The sequence below is a fragment of the Rousettus aegyptiacus genome, unplaced genomic scaffold (genome assembly GCF_014176215.1).
Source record: "Rousettus aegyptiacus isolate mRouAeg1 unplaced genomic scaffold, mRouAeg1.p scaffold_m13_p_12, whole genome shotgun sequence".
Classification (NCBI taxonomy): Eukaryota; Metazoa; Chordata; class Mammalia; order Chiroptera; family Pteropodidae; genus Rousettus; species Rousettus aegyptiacus.
Window position 1 is genome coordinate 1184133 of NW_023416287.1, and position 17678 is coordinate 1201810.

The 17678-nt window shown below is 63.5% G+C and overlaps 2 protein-coding genes across 7 annotated transcripts; one reads left to right on the top strand and one right to left on the bottom strand.

Annotated features, from left to right (window-relative positions):
• The first annotated feature begins 231 nt into the window (after window positions 1-231).
• Window positions 232-5817, top strand: PSMA7 (proteasome 20S subunit alpha 7). Of its 2 annotated transcripts, XM_016132277.2 has the most exons (7): window positions 236-415; window positions 2671-2797; window positions 3407-3531; window positions 4034-4156; window positions 4577-4696; window positions 5290-5352; window positions 5596-5817. In XM_016132277.2, exons 1-7 carry the CDS (start codon window positions 320-322, stop codon window positions 5686-5688), a joined length of 747 nt encoding a protein of 248 aa, XP_015987763.1. In that variant the 5' UTR covers window positions 236-319; the 3' UTR covers window positions 5689-5817. The 2 variants fall into 2 exon arrangements, with proteins under 2 accessions (XP_015987764.1, XP_015987763.1); XM_016132278.2 differs by lacking the exons at window positions 5290-5352; window positions 5596-5817 and adding an exon at window positions 4772-4869 and having other exon boundaries at window positions 232-415; window positions 4577-4718.
• A 2343-nt stretch (window positions 5818-8160) lies between these two features.
• LSM14B (LSM family member 14B) lies at window positions 8161-17608 on the bottom strand. 5 transcript variants are annotated; one of them, XM_016132271.2, is made up of 10 exons: window positions 17331-17607; window positions 15421-15584; window positions 14456-14585; window positions 13561-13677; window positions 11533-11724; window positions 11266-11343; window positions 10936-11097; window positions 10466-10616; window positions 8839-9024; window positions 8161-8298 (listed from the first exon to the last, which is right to left on the bottom strand). In XM_016132271.2, the coding sequence occupies exons 1-9, from the start codon at window positions 17455-17457 to the stop codon at window positions 8853-8855; spliced, it is 1293 nt and encodes a 430-aa protein (XP_015987757.1). In that variant the 5' UTR covers window positions 17458-17607; the 3' UTR covers window positions 8161-8298; window positions 8839-8852. The 5 variants fall into 5 exon arrangements, with proteins under 5 accessions (XP_015987757.1, XP_015987758.1, XP_015987759.1 ...); XM_016132272.2 differs by having other exon boundaries at window positions 11557-11724; window positions 17331-17606; XM_016132273.2 differs by lacking the exon at window positions 17331-17607 and adding an exon at window positions 16323-16958.
• Between the last annotated feature and the right edge of the window lie 70 nt (window positions 17609-17678).

The window sequence follows — 17678 nt, forward strand, 5'->3', positions numbered from 1 at the left end:
GCCCCCGGGCCCGCCCCCCACCGCCCCGCGCGCCGTCCTTCCCCGAGGCCCGGAGCCGCGCGGGGCCCCTCGGCGGCTGCCCCGTGCCCCGCGCCCGGCCCGCTGCCGCGGCGCCGCCCCCCACGCCCCGCCGCCGATGGTTCAGCCCGGCCCGGCCCCGGCGCGCGCGCACGTCCGCCCGACGCCGCCGACGCCGCCTGACGCCGCCTGACGCCGGCCGCCCAGTGGGCGGTGCCGGGGCGGGCGCGGCGGCGTCGCGAGCCTGGCTGCCCCGCGGTGAGTGTGCGCTTTTCCCGGGCCTGGCCGCGCTGTCGCCAGCATGAGCTACGACCGCGCCATCACCGTCTTCTCGCCCGACGGCCACCTCTTCCAAGTGGAGTACGCGCAGGAGGCCGTGAAGAAGGGTTCGACCGCGGTGAGCTGCGGGCCCTGCACCGGGCCGCGAGGCGGCCGGAAGCGGGCCGGGCCTGGGGGCGCCGCTGGGGCGCGAGGCGGCCCCGGGGCGTGGAGGGCGCGGGGAGCAGGCCAGGGCTCGGCCAAGGGGGCTGGGGAGGCCCCAGGACGTGGGGAGCACGCCTAGGAACCCACAGGGTCCGGGCTGGCCGCATTGCTGGGGCGCAAGGAGGCCCTGGGATGTGGGGGTGCCCAGAACGTGCGGGCGGCCGGAGCGGTCGTGGGCCCGACGCGGCTGTGCACGGGAGGGTTTCGGGGTGGGTAGCGCGTCCCTCTGGGTCCTGGAGGCCTGGAGCGTGGCGTTAGCGGGGCGGGCGGGGCCGGCTGCGTCTCATCGCGCTTTGGCCGGTGGCCGTGCTGACAGCCCGCCCTTTGTCGCCGGCTGCCTTTTTTCTGACTGGCCTTTGGAATTAGCGCAGTGGCTTTAGTTGGGCCCTGGAGCCGCCGCGTTGGTGTTGCCTGAGGAAGTGGAACGGGGCGCGTTGTGCACGGCGGGTGGCCGGCTGGGGAGCGGCCGGGACAGGGCAGCCTGATGGGACGCCCTCCTGGAGACGGTGGACTCTCAGCCGGGGCAGTTGAGGCGGATGTTGCTGGTGACTGACAGGTGCCCCACGGACCAGCAAATTAGGTGTGAGGGGTGAGCTTCAAAGTGCCACGTTCTCTTTCCTCTTGGTAGCTCCAGACTCGGGGTGGGCGCTTGGGTGCTGACGGCCATTTTGACCTCACCTCTGCCCAGGTGTGGGGCAGCTGGCCTCAGGAGGGCCCGGGTGTGGCTGCCCCGTGTGGGCTGTGCTGATGCACTGCCCTTGAGTGGAGGCCCCGGCACCCGGCAGCAGGGCTGGCTGGTCACTGGCTGGGGGAATGTTAGGTAAGCAGGCGACTTAGGTGGGCTGTGCCCAGACAGCTCCCAGGTTAGGGCACGTTCCATGCCAGGCAGAGCGGTTGTCCTCCAGGTCCAGGTGGGCTTCGAGAACAAAGGGCGGAGGCTCTCAGGATCGTCTGTGCAGTTACCCACCCTGACCGCTCCAGGCAAGGACCTCCGCTCTCCACCCGCCCCTCGCCCCAGGCAGGCACTGACCCACTGCCCTGTGGACACCCTCTTTTTAAATTTATGCTGTCTTTGGGGTCCCTGAGGGTTTGCTTGTGGGCTGGTGATACAGACACATGAACACACTGTCATTACAGCGTTTACTCGTCGCCCGGGTAGTTCAGGGGACGGAGCCTGCAGGTGAGGTGCGCCCTGTGCTGAGACTTGTTTTCATTTCCTGAGTATCTTTGGAGATGAAGCTCCAAAATCCATCGGTGGCCTTATGCAGGTTAACACTGGATAAGGAGTCCGCTGACACCCCGCCCTCCCCCCCCAGCACTGCCTCGGGCCAGCCACGGTGGCCGGCTTTGCCTAACCCACTGGGTGTCTCTGGGCCTGGCACCCTTGAAGCTCACCTACTGAGAAAACGCCTTCAAATTTGATGCTGCAGACCAGAGGTTTTGGCCTCGGAGGCATTTGGCAACATGGAGGCACTGTTCATTGTCATAGACTGAAGGGTGCTCCCGGCATCCAGGGCTGAGGACGGGGTGACACCGAACAGCGGGGGCGTGGGGGGTGCTGCTCTGGACCAAGAACCGGTGTTGCTTTGCAGAGTGCCTGCACCCCCTAAGTCTGTTCCAGCTTGCCTGGGGCTAACTGGCCGCCAGTGACTTTGTTCCATTTTTAATACATCCTTCACCCCTGCGCAGTACCCGCCGTAAACAGAGGGCTGAGCCCAGTAGTAGTCGATGCCGTGGCCTTCCGCCTGGCAGGAAGCCGGCCCTCCCCACCCTTGTGCCCGTGTGTGCAGCTGTAGGAGGGCGTGGCGGCCGCAGGGCCATTCACGAGGGAGATGCAGGTCGGCTGCTCCGGCCCGGTGTGCCTGTCGGAACGCCCTGCGGGTGTCACTGGGCCACAGTGGCGTGGACCCGTGCAGACCCTGCTTGTGCAGCAGCCGCTCCCTGGCTGTGTCGTGAGCAGTGCACTGCAGGCCCGGGAGTGGGCAGCCGGGTCGTGGCACCTGGGCGAGCTCTGCTGGAGTGGCTCGTTCCCATGGGTGGCGGAGTGTGGTGCCCACAGCGGTGGCCCGTGGGGGGCGCTGTCCCAAGACCCATTCACACCTGCTCTGGGAGCTGTGCCTGGGGGCAGGGCCACATTGCTTTCTTAAGTGCCGTGGTGACTTTTTTGAGGTTGGCGTCCGAGGGAGGGACATCGTCGTCCTCGGTGTGGAGAAGAAGTCGGTGGCCAAGCTGCAGGATGAGCGCACCGTGCGGAAGATCTGCGCCCTGGACGACAACGTCTGCATGGCCTTCGCAGGTGAGCCACGGCCAGCACCGGCTCGGGCTCCGTGAGGCAGGCGCCGCGGGGGCGGCTGGCGTGGGCCCTCGGGAGGCACGTGTGCACCCCGGCTAAACTGGCCTCCTTTAAAAGCCATTGAAAAAGACTGGCGGGTTTCTGGGTGGGGAGGCTCCCTGCCCCAGGGGGCTGAAGCACAGGTGCCCCAGGACAAGGGGGCTGTGCCGGCACCTCCCCCACCGCCGGCCACACGTCACTGAGTCGGTTACAGACGGGGGCCAGGGAGGCGGGGCGGGCGTCCCCGCCGTCCAGAGCGTGCTGTTCTGGGACCCGTTTCCTCCCTGGGCAGGTCCAGCAGGCCGGAGGACCCCGGTCCGCCCCCGCTAACCTAGGGCTTCACTTGCCTGAGCACAAGACCAGTGTGTTTAAACGTGGTCCCACACAACTCTTCGTCTAGCCAGTGCTCTCAGGGGAGTTCATGTGGGCTAACCGGGTCCACTGGGTGGTCCCTTGAGTGTTTTCAAGGACTGGTCTTGGGACACTTGCCGGAGGGGCACTGCTGTCCGCACGTGTGCCCTGTGTCTCCAGTCGCAGCGGCGCGGACGTGCTGATTCTCTGCCGCCACTGCAGGCCTCACCGCCGACGCGAGGATCGTCATCAACAGGGCCCGGGTGGAGTGCCAGAGCCACCGGCTGACGGTGGAGGACCCGGTCACTGTGGAGTACATCACACGCTACATCGCCAGCCTGAAGCAGGTGGGGCCCCCGCCTGCGGCTCGAAGCTGTGTGCTCCGGGTGGTCGCCTGGCTCAGCGTGGCCGTCCTGGCCTCTCCCTCTGCACGCGCAGATCACTGTCACTGCCTGTCATGGCGCTGTCCCCTTTAGTGGTACTTCCCCAAGAGAAGCGACAGCTCCTGCCTCGCGGTTGGGGGTGACCGAGGAGTTGGGGGGGGGCTGAGAGCCGCCCGCACCCTGCCAGCCGTGCAGCCCGGACGCGCGTCTGCTGTCGTTGGGTCACGTGGCCTCGGTCGTACGCCGTGATGCAGTCTGGGGCCCGCGCACAGCCGTCGGGGTGAAAACGCAGGACAGCAGGAACGCGGACAGGGCTGGCTCCTCCTGTCGGTCACCGAATCGCGAATGGCGGGCGGCCAGAGTCAGCCCCCGAGCCCCGCACCAGAGCGCGGCAGGGCGGCGCGCCGGGGGGCCCGGGGGCTTCGCGTGCGGGGTCGGCACCTTCACGCGCCCCTCCTCCCGCCAGCGCTACACGCAGAGCAACGGGCGCCGGCCGTTCGGCATCTCCGCCCTGATCGTGGGCTTCGACTTCGACGGCACCCCGAGACTCTATCAGACGGACCCGTCGGGCACGTACCACGCCTGGAAGGCGAGTCCCTGGGAGGCCGGCGGGAGGGCCCAGGCCTGGGTGGTTCACGTTGGCCTCGTCTTGCAGATCCGCGGGCACCCGCAAAACTGGGGCTCACATGGGAGCAACAAAGTTGTCAAACGGCGTTGCGTGTAGGGAAAGGGCAGCGAGGTGTGAGGACTTGCCGCGTCACGCACATGGCCGTGTCCTGTGCCGTGGGGAGCAGAGCGGCGTTCTTGGCTAGAATCCGCCCCAGCTCCAAAGAGCCCTCTAAATGGGAGGGGTGGGGCGGGGCGGGGCCCGGGCCACTTCCCGGTGCCCTGCTCGCCACAGTACCTGGGACAGGGAGCAGGCAGCCACTGGCTGGCCCACACGGGGTGGCCATGTCTTGGGTTGGCTTTGGATTGTCACACCCTGTGTCACGCAACACCTCTCTTTCAGGCCAATGCCATCGGCCGGGGTGCCAAGTCAGTGCGTGAATTTCTAGAGAAGAATTACACCGACGAAGCCATTGAGACGGACGACCTGACTATCAAGCTGGTCATCAGGGCCCTCCTGGAAGTAAGCCCGCCTGTGAAACCTGGGCAGGACAGCGAAGCTGCCCAGCCAGAGTGGCGTTCCGAGGGCTGGGTAGAGGGCTGGGTAGTGTGGGTGGCACAGAACTGGGCAGCAAGGATGAGGCGGCGAGGGCGTCTCTGCTTCGCCGGCTGGGCAGCTAGGGCAGCAGAGGGCTCGGGTGCTTGCCCAGGAGCCCAGCTCACAGCCATCCCAGCCCTCCTGATCCTCGAGCTGCTGCTGGTCAGGACGCGGAGCACCGGGGAGAAGGGCGGGGTGTCCTGAGGCCCGGGGCTTGGTCAAGACCTTGGCAGTGCTGGCGGGCGACGCCAGAGGCAAAGGGACTCGTGGATGGTGCAGGTCACTGTGAAGCCCGCGCACGAAAGGGGCGGGGGGCACAGCTGCTCTGCGGGGAAAGGACAGGGGACCCCGCCAGGTCTGAATGCCGAGGTGACGGGCGCGGCACAGCTCCCCCAGAGCGCTGGGTGCTCGCACGCGGGCGCGTCCCAGCCCCTCCGCACGTGTGCAGGGCCGAAGGAGCCTGGCAGGGCTTCTTGGCCTCGAGCTGGGACAGGGTGACGCTCCTCTCTCCCCTCAAGGTGGTTCAGTCCGGTGGCAAAAACATCGAGCTGGCGATCATGAGGCGAGACCAGCCCCTCAAGGTAATGGCCGCGCCCGCTGCAGCCTCAGCAGGCATCAGGGTGGGGGGGGCAGCGCACGCTCCGGGCGGGCTCCCTGCAGACCAGCCTCCATGGTGACGGCGCTCCCACATCCCCTTGGCGCCCTGAAGCGCTGTCCCCAGCTGTGGGGTCGCGTCTACCTTCTGGTCATCAGCTGCCAAGGGGCGCCCCTCCTCAGGGGCAGCTCGCATGGCTTGGAGGCTGACCTTGAACTCTCTCTGATAGATATTAAATCCTGAGGAAATTGAGAAATATGTTGCTGAAATTGAAAAAGAAAAAGAAGAAAACGAAAAGAAGAAACAGAAGAAAGCATCTTGATGAAGTCTCTCCACCGCTCGGTTTTTAATGCGAATCATGATGATCCTCACGCGCCGAGGCGCATTTCCATTCCACTCATCAGTGCACCCGGGTGTCCCGCAATAAACTTGTTTTTTAACCTTTTTCTTAGAGGGCGTGTGTCTTTTGGGTGTGATGGCGGCTCTTGAGGAAATGGAGCCTTCCCTTCTCCGCATCCCCGCGTGCTCTCCGTAGTGGAGCCTTCCCCCCATTCCTGTTGCCGGGCGCCAGAATGACAGCGTGTGGGGCCACGCGGCTCGGAGTCCAGTGCGTGGCAGCTGCTGGAGGCCGATGGGCACCAGGAGGCGGGACGCAGCGCCCACGGCACTGGCTCGAAACCCTGCAGCCACGACCACGGCCCCGTGTTTCTGGTTGAGTCGTCAAAGTCTTAATAGTTCTCATGTTTTCTCCCGTAACTTCTGGAGCTGGCTGTCCCCTGCCCTCTCGCTATTTACCTAGGCTGCCCGTTTCGCATCCAGGCCGGCAGCAGCTTAAGTCGCCGTCCTAAACTCTGTGGAAGGGTCCTGTTGACCACCTCTGCCCGCGCAACTCCTGAAGCTTCGCACGAGCCCCAGCTGCTGGGCTGGTGCAGGGGTGGCCCTGGGTCCCGGGGCCAGTTCCCTCAGAACCACACCAAGATTCTGGGGCCATCCTTCCTCCTCGGTCTCCGGCCTCTCTGCCGGGTTCTCAGTTAACAGCACCTACGTACTCGCTTCTAAAAGGGGGTCCCAGAGGCCGACACCTAAGCACTGTGTAAAGTGTGTATTGTCAAAAGTTTTAAAACTTTCATAGCAAAGTCAGTCATAGGTGGTAACTATGACTTGACTATTTAGAATCTTGGCAGAGGCTCTACCTGTTTAGACTAACTGCAGTCACCTGAGGTTTAGACCTCCCACTCCGGCTGCGTGCATCTAGCGTGGGCACTACGGGAGAGCGCTTCTTATGGGTCAAAGATAGTAACTGCCAGGTCCGGCTCGGCCTCACAATCACAGGCAGGAAGAAGGGAGCTGGCTGGGTGGGCTTCCAGTTGCCCAGAAACCCATTTCAGTGAAGGGGGGCTGCTTCGAGTCTGGAACCAGCCGTTTCTGCTTTACCACGTGCGCCTGGGGCCCGCCCTGTAGCAGCTGCTGAGGCATCAGGAACACGGGTGCTCTGGGGAGCTCAGAGGCCAAACGGGGGAGACACGGGCCCCACCCGCAGCAGGTTCACCTGTGAGCCGAGTTCGTAAAACAACTTTCTGTCCAAAGTGCATGGACGGCAGAGCTGCTCGCCCCGTGAGGTGGCCCCCAGTGAACTCTGTCCTGCACTTCAACTGGACCAGCCAGGACTGTCTGCTCTGAGAGCCCCAGATGTCCCCCAGGTCTGACCAGCTCGGGGCCTGACAGCACCCGCCTGGGGCAGCCGTGCTGGGCATGGTGGGATTCCAATAGAGTCAACAGCACTATTTACTTTCAGAGCAGAGAGGAAAGTTTTTAAGGTTTGTGTTTATTTATAAGTACAATTTACATTACTCCAACTGAGCAGCCTTGTTGCTACGTTCTAATTCTTAGTTACCCATCAAGTCCTACAAAAATAAACCCAAGCTTTTACAGTAACTTAATAGAGAACCAAACCTTACAGCTACTCGAGGGGGTTTAATCACCAAGGTGCTCGTGTTCAACACGATGCCGTCAGAGGGACGCATGCTTACACTGAAGGGCTGGCCCACCTACCCATGCAGCGATCAGGATTCCCACCCTCCCTCCACCCTGTTAAACAAAAACACAACTATTTACAACTCAGGAAATATGCTCTCGGTCAACTGACCTTGCAAGAAAGACTGGCTTGTTTCCAAGTGGCTGAGACACTGAACAGTGGTTGACCCAGGTCAGGGGCTAGCAGGGACGTGGCAGAAATGAGGGGGACATCCCTGGGGGGCTTGTCCTGGGCTCCCACCTGACCCCGATTCCCACGGAAGCTGGGCTCTGAGAAACATTCTGCTCCTAGCTCGCGTTAAGGGACCCTCTTACGCACCCCCAGGCTGCCGCCCTCCCAGCCCCCTGACCCGACACCACCGTCTGGACACCAGGGTGCCTGGTTTGCTTCTACAACATGATCTGCGGGACACCGCTTTCCCTGTCCTAGGCCTACCCACCCCCTCACGCCTGTGCTGGCTCTGCCTGGCTCCTGAGACCGTGCCCGGCATGGGGGTGCCAGGCCAGCAACACCAGGGGCCAGCCGGATGACAGAGCCGCACCCGGCTGCCACACTGCCCAATGAGATTTGGTTACACTTTCAAAGTCAAAGCGGCCAAAAAAAAGTCACAAAATGAGAATCCAGCTTTCGTTCTAGAAACCTCTTTGCAAAATACCAAAACCTTAGATTATACTGTGTGCAAGTGAGAACAAAAGACCTTGACGCCTCGGAGAGGCTTCCCAAGCACTTCCCCAAAACAACTGGTTCCAACTCAGACCACGTCCGAGTCGCGTGAGGTCCAGAACAAAAGTAGCACATGGAAATTCTGCAAACGGTAAACAAAGGGACCCAGCATCTCCCAGTAAGTGCGGCGTCCTCCGTGGCCCTCAGAGTCGTTTCCGCTGCTTCAGCAGGAGCCTGCAAGGGGACAGACACGGAGTGAGCGAGAGGCCCGTGCTGCTCCGCAGTGCCCCAGCTGAAGCCAGGCACTGCGGCCTGGGAGACACGCAGGGGCTCGCCCTGCCCCGTCCCGACTCTGCCCCTCAGACCAGCGCTTCCCAGACAGTCCCATCACGAGCCGCTGCGAAGGCACTTAGGACGCAGCTCCCACCCTCCCTGCCAGGGCGGGTCAGCACCATAACCTGTCCACAGCCGGGGTCCCTGGGGGCACACACGTCACCCAGGTCCTCACTCAGGCAGTGCGACCTCGGCTTGTGACAGGCTCTCCTTGCTAACCTGCTCCTACCCTAGTGAAGGCACCCAGCACCCCACTGTGGCCTGGGGCCCACCGTCCCCAAGAGCCTGCTGGGTGATTAAGCGTGGCCTTGAATCTCCAGCGTCCCTTCTCACTGGACACCAGAGCCGGCCACTCCCCGGCTCACAGCCTGACTCGCAGCTCCTCCTGACGAGGCTCCCTTCCCACGCCCTCCCCTCAGAGGACCCGGCCCCCTCACTCACCTCTGGCCGCCCCCTCACACTCTGCCCGTCCCCGCTCGGTGGGAAGTCGGGTTGCGCCGGGTCGTACCGCTGCCTCTGCCCCCTCGCAATCCGCCCCGAAAACCGCGGCCGCGGAGAAACCTTCCCGACACCCCGAAGGTCTCCGTGTTGAGCTTCCTCTCCTCGGCCCACGTGGTCCGCCTGGAACTGAACCAGACAAGAGGCATGAGACAGGCGGCAGGGACACCCCCTCCCAGCCTCCCAGGCCAGGAGGAACATCCTGTCACTACGTCACAGAAGCCAGTAGAAGGGCGACCCAGCCAGGGCCCTGCAGCATGAGACGCGACACTACCAGGGCTCCCAACCACGTCAACCAGGCCTGTCCTCTCGGGACGGGGCTGCTGTGCACAAAACCCTCACAGCTTTGTCGCTAAAGGCGAGCACGCGCCCCCGATCTGCTCCAAACGAAGCCTTCACTGCGTGCCAAGCTCAGTACCCACTGGGCCCCAAAACCTGGAGATCGTGGCCCCCTCCATTCAAACAAGCGTCTCCTGAATGAGTAGGGGGTTAGGGACAAGGTCCCCAAGAATATGCTCATGCTTTGGGGGTGGTGGGGACACAGCACCAGCACCGCACGCTGTCCCAGCATCCTCGTGTACGCTGCCCACGCCCCCACGTGGACCCTGTGTCTGTTAATGGGCCCCACACTCTCAGCAGAGCTGCTGCCAAGCCACCCCAAGGAACCACCTCGTCTAAAGACACGGCAGCAGCCCAAGGCCAATGGCCCAAGTCTGCGACAATCCTCACGTCCCGCCAGCGACCCCCGCCAGCTCCGAGTCAACTATGCACAGAAGCCAAGCTTCTCCCCACCCTGCCCCGCCCCGCCCCGCCCCGCGACACTGGGAAAACCTCCGTGGCGGGCCCTGCGGCCGCGCTCACTGAAGCCGAGGTCAAACGCCCGACGGCACCACTCCTCGGCTCCCAGCGCGACGGCAGCCGGCAGCGCTCAGCGCGGCTCGCGCGGCCCACGGAGCCTGAGCGGATGCACTCCGCGCGCCTGGAGAAGCCTCCTCCCTCCCTCCCCCACACTCCTGCCTGAGCCCCGCCCCACGCGCCCGTGTGCTGCTCCCCGGGGCACGTGTAACTGAGCATGCGTGTGTCCTCCCCACCCACCCTTCCCCGCCAGGACCTAACCTAACCGTGGGGGCGGGTTTGTTTCTGCTGCACCCTCGGCGCCCGGCTGTGTGCCTGGCCCTCTGTCTGCGGAACGGACAGACCCGAGTGTCCACACCACTCGTTCTGTAAGTTTCTCTTCCCGTCCAATGTGTCCAAGGGACAACACCGGAGCACCAGCTACGGGTGCTAAAGCAGAGCCCGCGACAGGGTCCCCACCCCAAGCAGTCAGGTGAAAAAAACATCCAGGACACAATGCTCTCTCTCCCAAGCTGCCTCAGGGAGCAAGGCCCTCAGGCCACCAGGGTCAGCTGGGGACAGGAAGCATCGCGACAAGTGTGACAGGGGTGACGAGATCTGCCTGCGCTGCGCTGAGTGCGTCTTCGGGAGCGTGCCGGCTCTCGGACCCCTGAGGCGGAGCGCATCTCCCACCAGCCCCTCCGGGTCCCCCTCGCCGGCCCCCAGGCCCTCTGACCTGGTCTTGAGTTCGGAGGAGATATTGTCGAAGAAGGACTTGGACTTGTCGTAGTAGCAGTTGGGTCCCAGGTGGTCCTCCTCGGCAGGCGCCTCGTCACTCTGCGTCACCAGAGCCGGGTCCTTCTCCTCCCCTTTCTCCACTTTGTCATCTGCACAGAGAAGAACACCACCCCAGGATGCCGGGCCGCAGACAAAGCACCTTTCTACCAGGCAGGCCCTCACCGGCCCACTCCGCAGCTGTCCTCAGGCCTTGGTGACATGCTGCCAAGAGTGCTCTGTGCTAAGTGGCATTCTGCTTGTGGCTCCTGTTGGCCCTGTCCCTGGGCCATGCCATCCAATGTACTGTCACTCTGACACTGGCCACCATGCCAACAGCCCGCCCTCACACCACGGCGCCAGCGTCTCCCTGACCCGTTCTACAGACAATGCTCGGGAGGGCAACCACCACCTTCCGGGAACAAGTCGGACCTTTAAAATTCAGTTTCTTCTTGAACTCTTTGTCCAGCTCCTCACGGTTGAACTGGGCGTTTGCACTCTCGAAATCAAAGTCGCCTTCGAACTTGATGGTATTCTCCTTAACGTGAGTGGGGCGGCTCTGCCCCCTGGAGCGATTCCTGGTGCGTCTGTTCCCTGAGAGGAACGACAGTCATGGCTGCTGAGCCCTCCAGCCGGCGTTCCTCAGGGCAAGGCAGGGGACAGAGCAGCCCGAGGCGGCCCCAGACGGAAGCGGGCAGCAGCGCGAGCAGAGAGCACCGGGGTGGCCCGTGGGCCCAGGGCCCAGGTGGCGGCAGCTGTTACCTGATCTCCTCCTCTGGGGCCTTCTGTTTTCGTCGTTCACCTGCCCTTGGGTTTGCACTGCGGCCGGCGGGGCTACATCTGAGGCGCAAAAGGGAAGATTAAGGAAAGCAGCTGCGGGAGCGGAAGCCGGAGACGGAAACGCAGCACGGGGGCCCGCGGCGGGGCCTGCTCTGCGGGAGCGCGTGCTGTTCAGACCGGGGGCTGGGCTGTTTTATAAAGACCCCCCCCCCCAGGACACAGGGAGCCCAGCAAGGACAGGGGGCGCACCCGGGGGCACAAGCCGGGCAGTACCGCTGGCGCTCTTGGTGCCCGGCGGGGTCGGGCGCCCGTTGAGCTGCATCCCCACCGTGCCCTTGCCGGGCGATGGCTTCCTGGCGTTCAGGTTGTCGAGGGAACCGGTCTGGACGGCCTGCTCCACCATGGGGCTCTTGCCGACGGGGGCAGACGGAAAACCAGCTCCTGAGTCGGGGAGAGGATGAGGGTGTAAGACAAGCAGGAGGAGCGAATCTCGCACCCGGTACACACTTCGCTTTGGGCCAGCATGTCGGGCAGAAAAGAGGGGGTCCACTGCGCCTGGGCCGAGCTCCCAGGTGGCAACAAGGCTAGCTCAGCCTGGGCTCCCTGTGTCAGGAAACCCAAAGAAAAAAACACTGGACCACAAATGAGCACCTCACAGGCAGCCTAGAAATGACTTTCTGAAAACCTCAGGCTCTGGCCCCCAGGACACCGGTGAATTCTCGGTCTGGGCACGTATTTCACGCTGGTTCACGCTGGGCAAGAACCACCTCAGTCTGAGATTACCCAGAAAATGCAGTTGTCAGCCTTCGAAGGTAAAGTCTAGAACACTGTCATTTTTGCTTAAGGCACAATAAAACTACAAAGAATGAGGCAATAAAAGCTGAGCAGAGAGAAGTAACAGCCTGCATTGCTTTCGAGGGCTGAAGCTCTTCGCAGAGACGAAGGCTTCCAGGCTGCCCCAAGCACAGGAGACGAACGCTCCGCCGGGCCTCCCAGCGGGCCCCTGAAGCAGGAGGTGGAAAGACAGGGGCGCTGTGCACCACAGACCCGCACCCCACTCCAGCGCCTGCTGGCCACGTGGGGCTAGGCAGGGGAGTACGGAGGTTTGAGACAGAAAACGGGCCCTGAGTACAAGGTAACAAGCACGCGGGGTGCCCGACACGAGTGAAGACTGGAGCTTCCGCTTTCCACACGGGAAACTAACAAATGACTGTGATGAACTCCGCCGCCAGATCGAAGCACTCCCAGACCCAGCTGCAACGGCCTTCAAACGACACCTGCAGGCGTCCTCTGTGACAGATACCCACCTAGACCCCCTTCTCTAGCCTGTCGCCTGTCACCTTCCCGGAGCTACGCAGCTCCCAACTGCTTTCTGCTCACACCACGACTGCCCGGGACAAGAGCCTGGGCCTCTCTTTTTGTCACACCAGTGCGGTTAAAGCCACCTTGCCCTGCGAGCCATTTCATGTCGCTGGTGGTAAAAATGATGAACCATTCAGTGTAACTACCAAGCAGGGAGAAAACATCGCTGCTTCTGAGCCCCGCTGCACGGGCGTCGGTGCAGGACACAGAGCAACACAGGCGGTGACAGACCAGCAGTGGCTGTGCCACAGGCACTCCTGCTGCTGGGACCAGGACCCTGCAGGGTGAGGGCACGGCTCTGCCTCCGATGGCCACGCGTGTGGATTTCAGACCGCCAGTGACACCAGAACGCCGGGAAAGGCCAAGAGACGCCCCCAGGTGCTGCCACCGGGCAGACAGGTGATGTAAACCGGCGTTAGCAAGCCAGCCATCAAGCTTGTGCCGTTCACATGGCAACAGCTCAGGGCATTCGCCTTATTTTACAGCAGCCTTATCATACAAAGATAGCTGAGGCCCCGATTTTGATGGGTAAGGGATGGGCTATGGGTCCCAGAGCAGCTGTGAGTCGCTCAGGAGTGTCGCACCGCAATGCAGACCATGGGCGGGACCAGCAAAATCCCCTGGGGGAGCGGCCTTGTGTGCACAGGGCCGTTGCCCACACGTGGCAGGTGCAGTGAGGTCCGGACAGACCCTGGACTCAGGAAGAGCAAGCGGAGTGCCTCCCCGGTTCTTGCTACCCTTCCGTTAATGCTGTTAGCTAAGCTGGGACCCTGTTGAACCGAGGAGAAGCAGCTTAACTGACCCACTGGCTTAGCAAACTGTCTGCTACGGCTACTGCCACTCTGGTCTACTGGCTCCCCCTCGTGCTTAGGATGGCTTGCGAGACAGCATGCAGCTCTCCGAGACTGCGGTTACCCTTGGAAGCGAGCTGGTGTGGCTCTGAGCACAGGTCGGGCTCGGAAACGGGCTGTGGAGATGGAGAGGAGCTAGGGCTGGAGGCTGCGGCCGAGGCCGGCGGGCTGGCCAGCTTGTCTAAAAGAGGAAAAAGGAGAAAGAGCACAAAGAAAGGGTGCGGATGAGTAACGAGCAACTGGCCCCGCGCCCAGCAGGCTCAGGAAGAGCCAGGCATCTCGCAGGACTCCGCTCACACCAGCCTATGCTAGAAACAGGGTGCCAGGCGGAGAAGGGCGCTACCATGCTAGCAGCAGCAGTGGCGAGCAAGACGACATGATTTTCAGAAGCAGGTGGCCCGGAGAACTGTCTAGGGCCCGCTCGCACCCACTCCTGGAGGAGCAAGGTGGCTGGTCCCTGCTGACCCAACCTCGGGGCTTGGGGTCCGGCGGACGCTCCCCCACAGGTGTGGGGAACCCTTCCTCCAAGCTTAAGCAACCTGGGGAAACTGAACCGTTAAGCGAAGTGTTGCCGGCAGAACGATAAAGGGCGTGACACGTGGGCGTTGCACCTAACTTATACTCAGACGCTGGAAAACGTGCACGCGGCGGGAACTCGTCCGCAATCAGACCCCTCAGTCATCCCGTCTCTTAAGCGGATGCACCGTCGCTTTCACCTAGACTCGGGCTGACGTTCAGGGAACGCTGACGCGTCTGCCCCGAAACTGACTGCTGCCTCTCGTGCTCTCGGCTGAGCAGGCGTGAAACGTTCCAACTAGGGAGGCTGCACCGAGCACCATGCTAAGTGGGCCCTATGAGCTGAATGTGACAAGAGCAGTGTCCCCCCCATCAGGACCTGTGGCTCTGCTTCCTAGCGGTCCCAGCACAGGCAGTTCACCAAACAGAAACAGATCACTCACCTAGACCCAAGGACGCTGCATACTGCTGGCTAAGCAGGGAGCTGGCGGCCAGCTGGCTGTAGGGTGGCATCCCTCTGAAGGGGCTGTAAGGCACGTGTGGCTGGAAGGAGGCGGCCGAGCCCAGGGAAGACTGAGCAATGAGACACACAGGTGAGAGCAGCGCAAGGCCCTCCCGTCGCCCTGAGGCTGGGGAGCACTGCTCAGACTGAGAAGGGCAGCGGAACTGCCAGCCTGCGGCCCTGGAGGCCTCGCAGCACTCAGTGGGCGCAAAGCCGCCTTTCCCACCGTTCATCCCCAGCCCCGCCTGGTCCAGGTAATTCTCACGACCTTCTCCTAACTCAAGCCATCCAATGGCTGCCCACTGCCTGCCATCGGGTAGTCTAGGCAGAGATGCTACCCTCGGCTTGGCCCTGGAACTACGTGCAGCTCCCCAGGCCTCCCTCCTCCCTCTGCTGCTGTGCCCCAGAGTCCACCCATGGCGCGTCCGGTCCCAGGATGAGCTGCCAAGGAGCCCACGAGTGCGGAAGTCCCGAGTCCGGAGAACGCTAGCCCAGGTTCCCTGGTGACCCTAGCCAAGGCGCCGCGACACCACGGCAGGGCAGCTGAGCATCCCGCCAGAGCTGAGAGGGCAGGTCCTGCCGTCCCCGCTGGCATCTGTGCCGCTCGCACCGTGCCACTGCGACGGAGACTGGCCGGAAACTAAGGCCAAACGTGATCCCCCCGGCACCCGCACATTCTTCCTCCCGCCCCTCTCCCATGCACACACCGACTTCACTCTCCAGCACACGGTCCTGCTGCAGGAATTAAGCCTCCACAACACCGACGGCCCAGACGAAAGTTTAACAACTTCCCACGGAAAGGCCCCCCGAGTTGAGCTCCCTGGCCACACGGATGACCCCGAGACCCACCGGAAAGCAGCAGCTCGCAGGGAGCGTGCCCGCACAGGAGCCCAGCCCCGCACTCACCTGGACGATGGCGGGGTCCTGCGGGAGTGTGTGCTGAGCTTTCGGGGGCTCACACACGGTGATGTCCTTGATGTCGCTTCCCCGGAAAATGATGTACTCGTAAATTTCCTCTCTCGGAGGGGCAGGCCTGTCTGTGGGGCGGTCTTCAGTACCGAAGGACCTCACTTAGGGTGGAGAAAAACCGTTACGCCGTCGTCCTCGGCCAAGGGCTTCCACCAATACGCTCCTCCCGCAGCTCCCGCGTGTCCCAAGAAACAAGTGGCCACAGCTCCGATTTCTGTGTTTCTACTACTCCAACCATTTCCCACGGAAGACTCCTACAAGACCCCGGTCGGCAAAGCTCCAGAAAGTTCTAGGTCTCAGACGACAAGGAACGACGCACAAGCCTGGCAGTCTCGTGACGCTTGACGTTCTCAGGTGCGAACGTGAAAGGCCCACTGCTCGTGGGACGGGGTCTGCTCCGCAGAGCCCTCCGTCCTCGTGTCACTCAGCGGAGTAAAGGATCCCTACGGCTACCGAACCCTCAGGACACACCACCCAGGGAGTCTGCGTTTTCAGGAGAGAGGCCCCCTTTCACCCACAACCAGCTGGGAGGTGTCAGAGAAACAAGGGGCTCAGAACTGGCCCACACCACCAGCTTCTGCATCCTCGCCCCACAGCAGGGCTCAAAGAGCCCCAGCAAGTTGCTCCCTCTCAGGTGTCCTTCTCAGGTGTGGGGCAGAGCTGGGCCAGAAGCAGCTCCTCGACCACCTGAACGCAACTCCGGCTGAGGAACCCCGGGACTACTCTGGCCTGTTTCTCCAACTGGGATCTCAAGTCAAACGAGACTAAGTGCCAAGGACACAAGTGAACGCACATCTCGTGACACCGCACCACCTCCTGGAGCAGTGAGGCCTGCCTACCCCAGATCCGGCACTGGGCTCGAAGAGGAGACATTCCTGGGTCTGGAATGCCTGTGTCCCCAAGGCCGGGTTCCCTCTGACAAGGAACACTTAAGCTGCGTCCCAACGTTTAAGGCCAGGTCTGGCCTCTCCAGCCTAACAAGAGCCATCAAACAATCAGGCCTCCTGCAGACCAGGCAGCACTGAGCACTTCTCCCTAGGAGGCAGGGGATGGACACTCGCCATCTTTCCTGGAGGATGAAGACAAAGAAACTTTGCGGCCACCTCCTGCCTCCACAAGCCCAGTAAAGATTCGGGGCCAGTTTAGAACCAGACTACAACCACCTTCTCCTAACTCTCTCGGGGACTTCGGTGTGGTCACCAGCGCCTACAGGCAGGGATCTGTCACACAAAGATAACCCTCCGGCTGAACGCCTGGGCCAGGGCAGGCAAGCGCTTCGCGCCGGGCAGCGAGCTGCCGACGGGGGCTCCGGTTTCGGCAGGAAGTTCCGTTAAAACGTGGTATTTGTTCAGGCTCAAGGCCCCAGCCGCTTAATGGATTCCAGAAGGTCTTGCAGGAGCCGAGTTTTCTCACTCCCAGCTTCGTGGGGAGGCCCCGGGGAGACGCGGGCCCCTCGCCCCGCCCTCGCAGGGAGGGGGCTCCGCGCGCAGGCCGCCCCGCCGCCAGGTGGGGAGGACGCAGCCCAGCGACCGCGACCCCCACCTGCAGAGGTGGCTACGCGGCGGAGGGGCGGTGTCGCGGGAGCCGGACCCTCCCCCACCTCCCCGCCCCACCCCCGGGCTGGGCGGGCCCGTCGCACACAATACCGCCGGGGCAGACCATTGTGCGGGCCCGGCCCCGGGGGACGGGGCGGCGCGGGGGGGGGGCGGGGCGCCCCGGGGGGCCGCGGGAGGGGCCGCCCGGGCGGGAATACCGCGGGGGGCGCCCCGGGGGTGCGGCGGCGCCGAGGCCCGGGCGCCCCGGGGGCGAGGTGCGGACGGGCGGTTGGGGCGGCCGCGGGCCGCTACCTTTGGCGAGCGCCACGGTGGAGTTGTCCGTGTCGATGGTGTACAGTATGCCCTCGTAGCGAATCTGCGCCTTGGAGATGAGGCTGATCTTGCTGCCCAGGTACGGGGTGCCCGACGAGCCGCTCATGGCGACGGCCGCCCGCCCGGGCCGCTCACCGCCGCGCAGTCGCCTCGCCGTCCGCTCCGCCTCCGCCGCCTCCGCCTCGGCGCCGCCTCACCGCCGACCGAGGGGCTCGCGCGGGGACCAGCGAGCGAGCGGCGGCGCGCGGCCGGGGTCTCTGAGGAGAACGCGGGGGAGGAGGGGCCGCCGCAGCCACATCCGGGGCCTCGCGCCGCCACGCCCCGTCC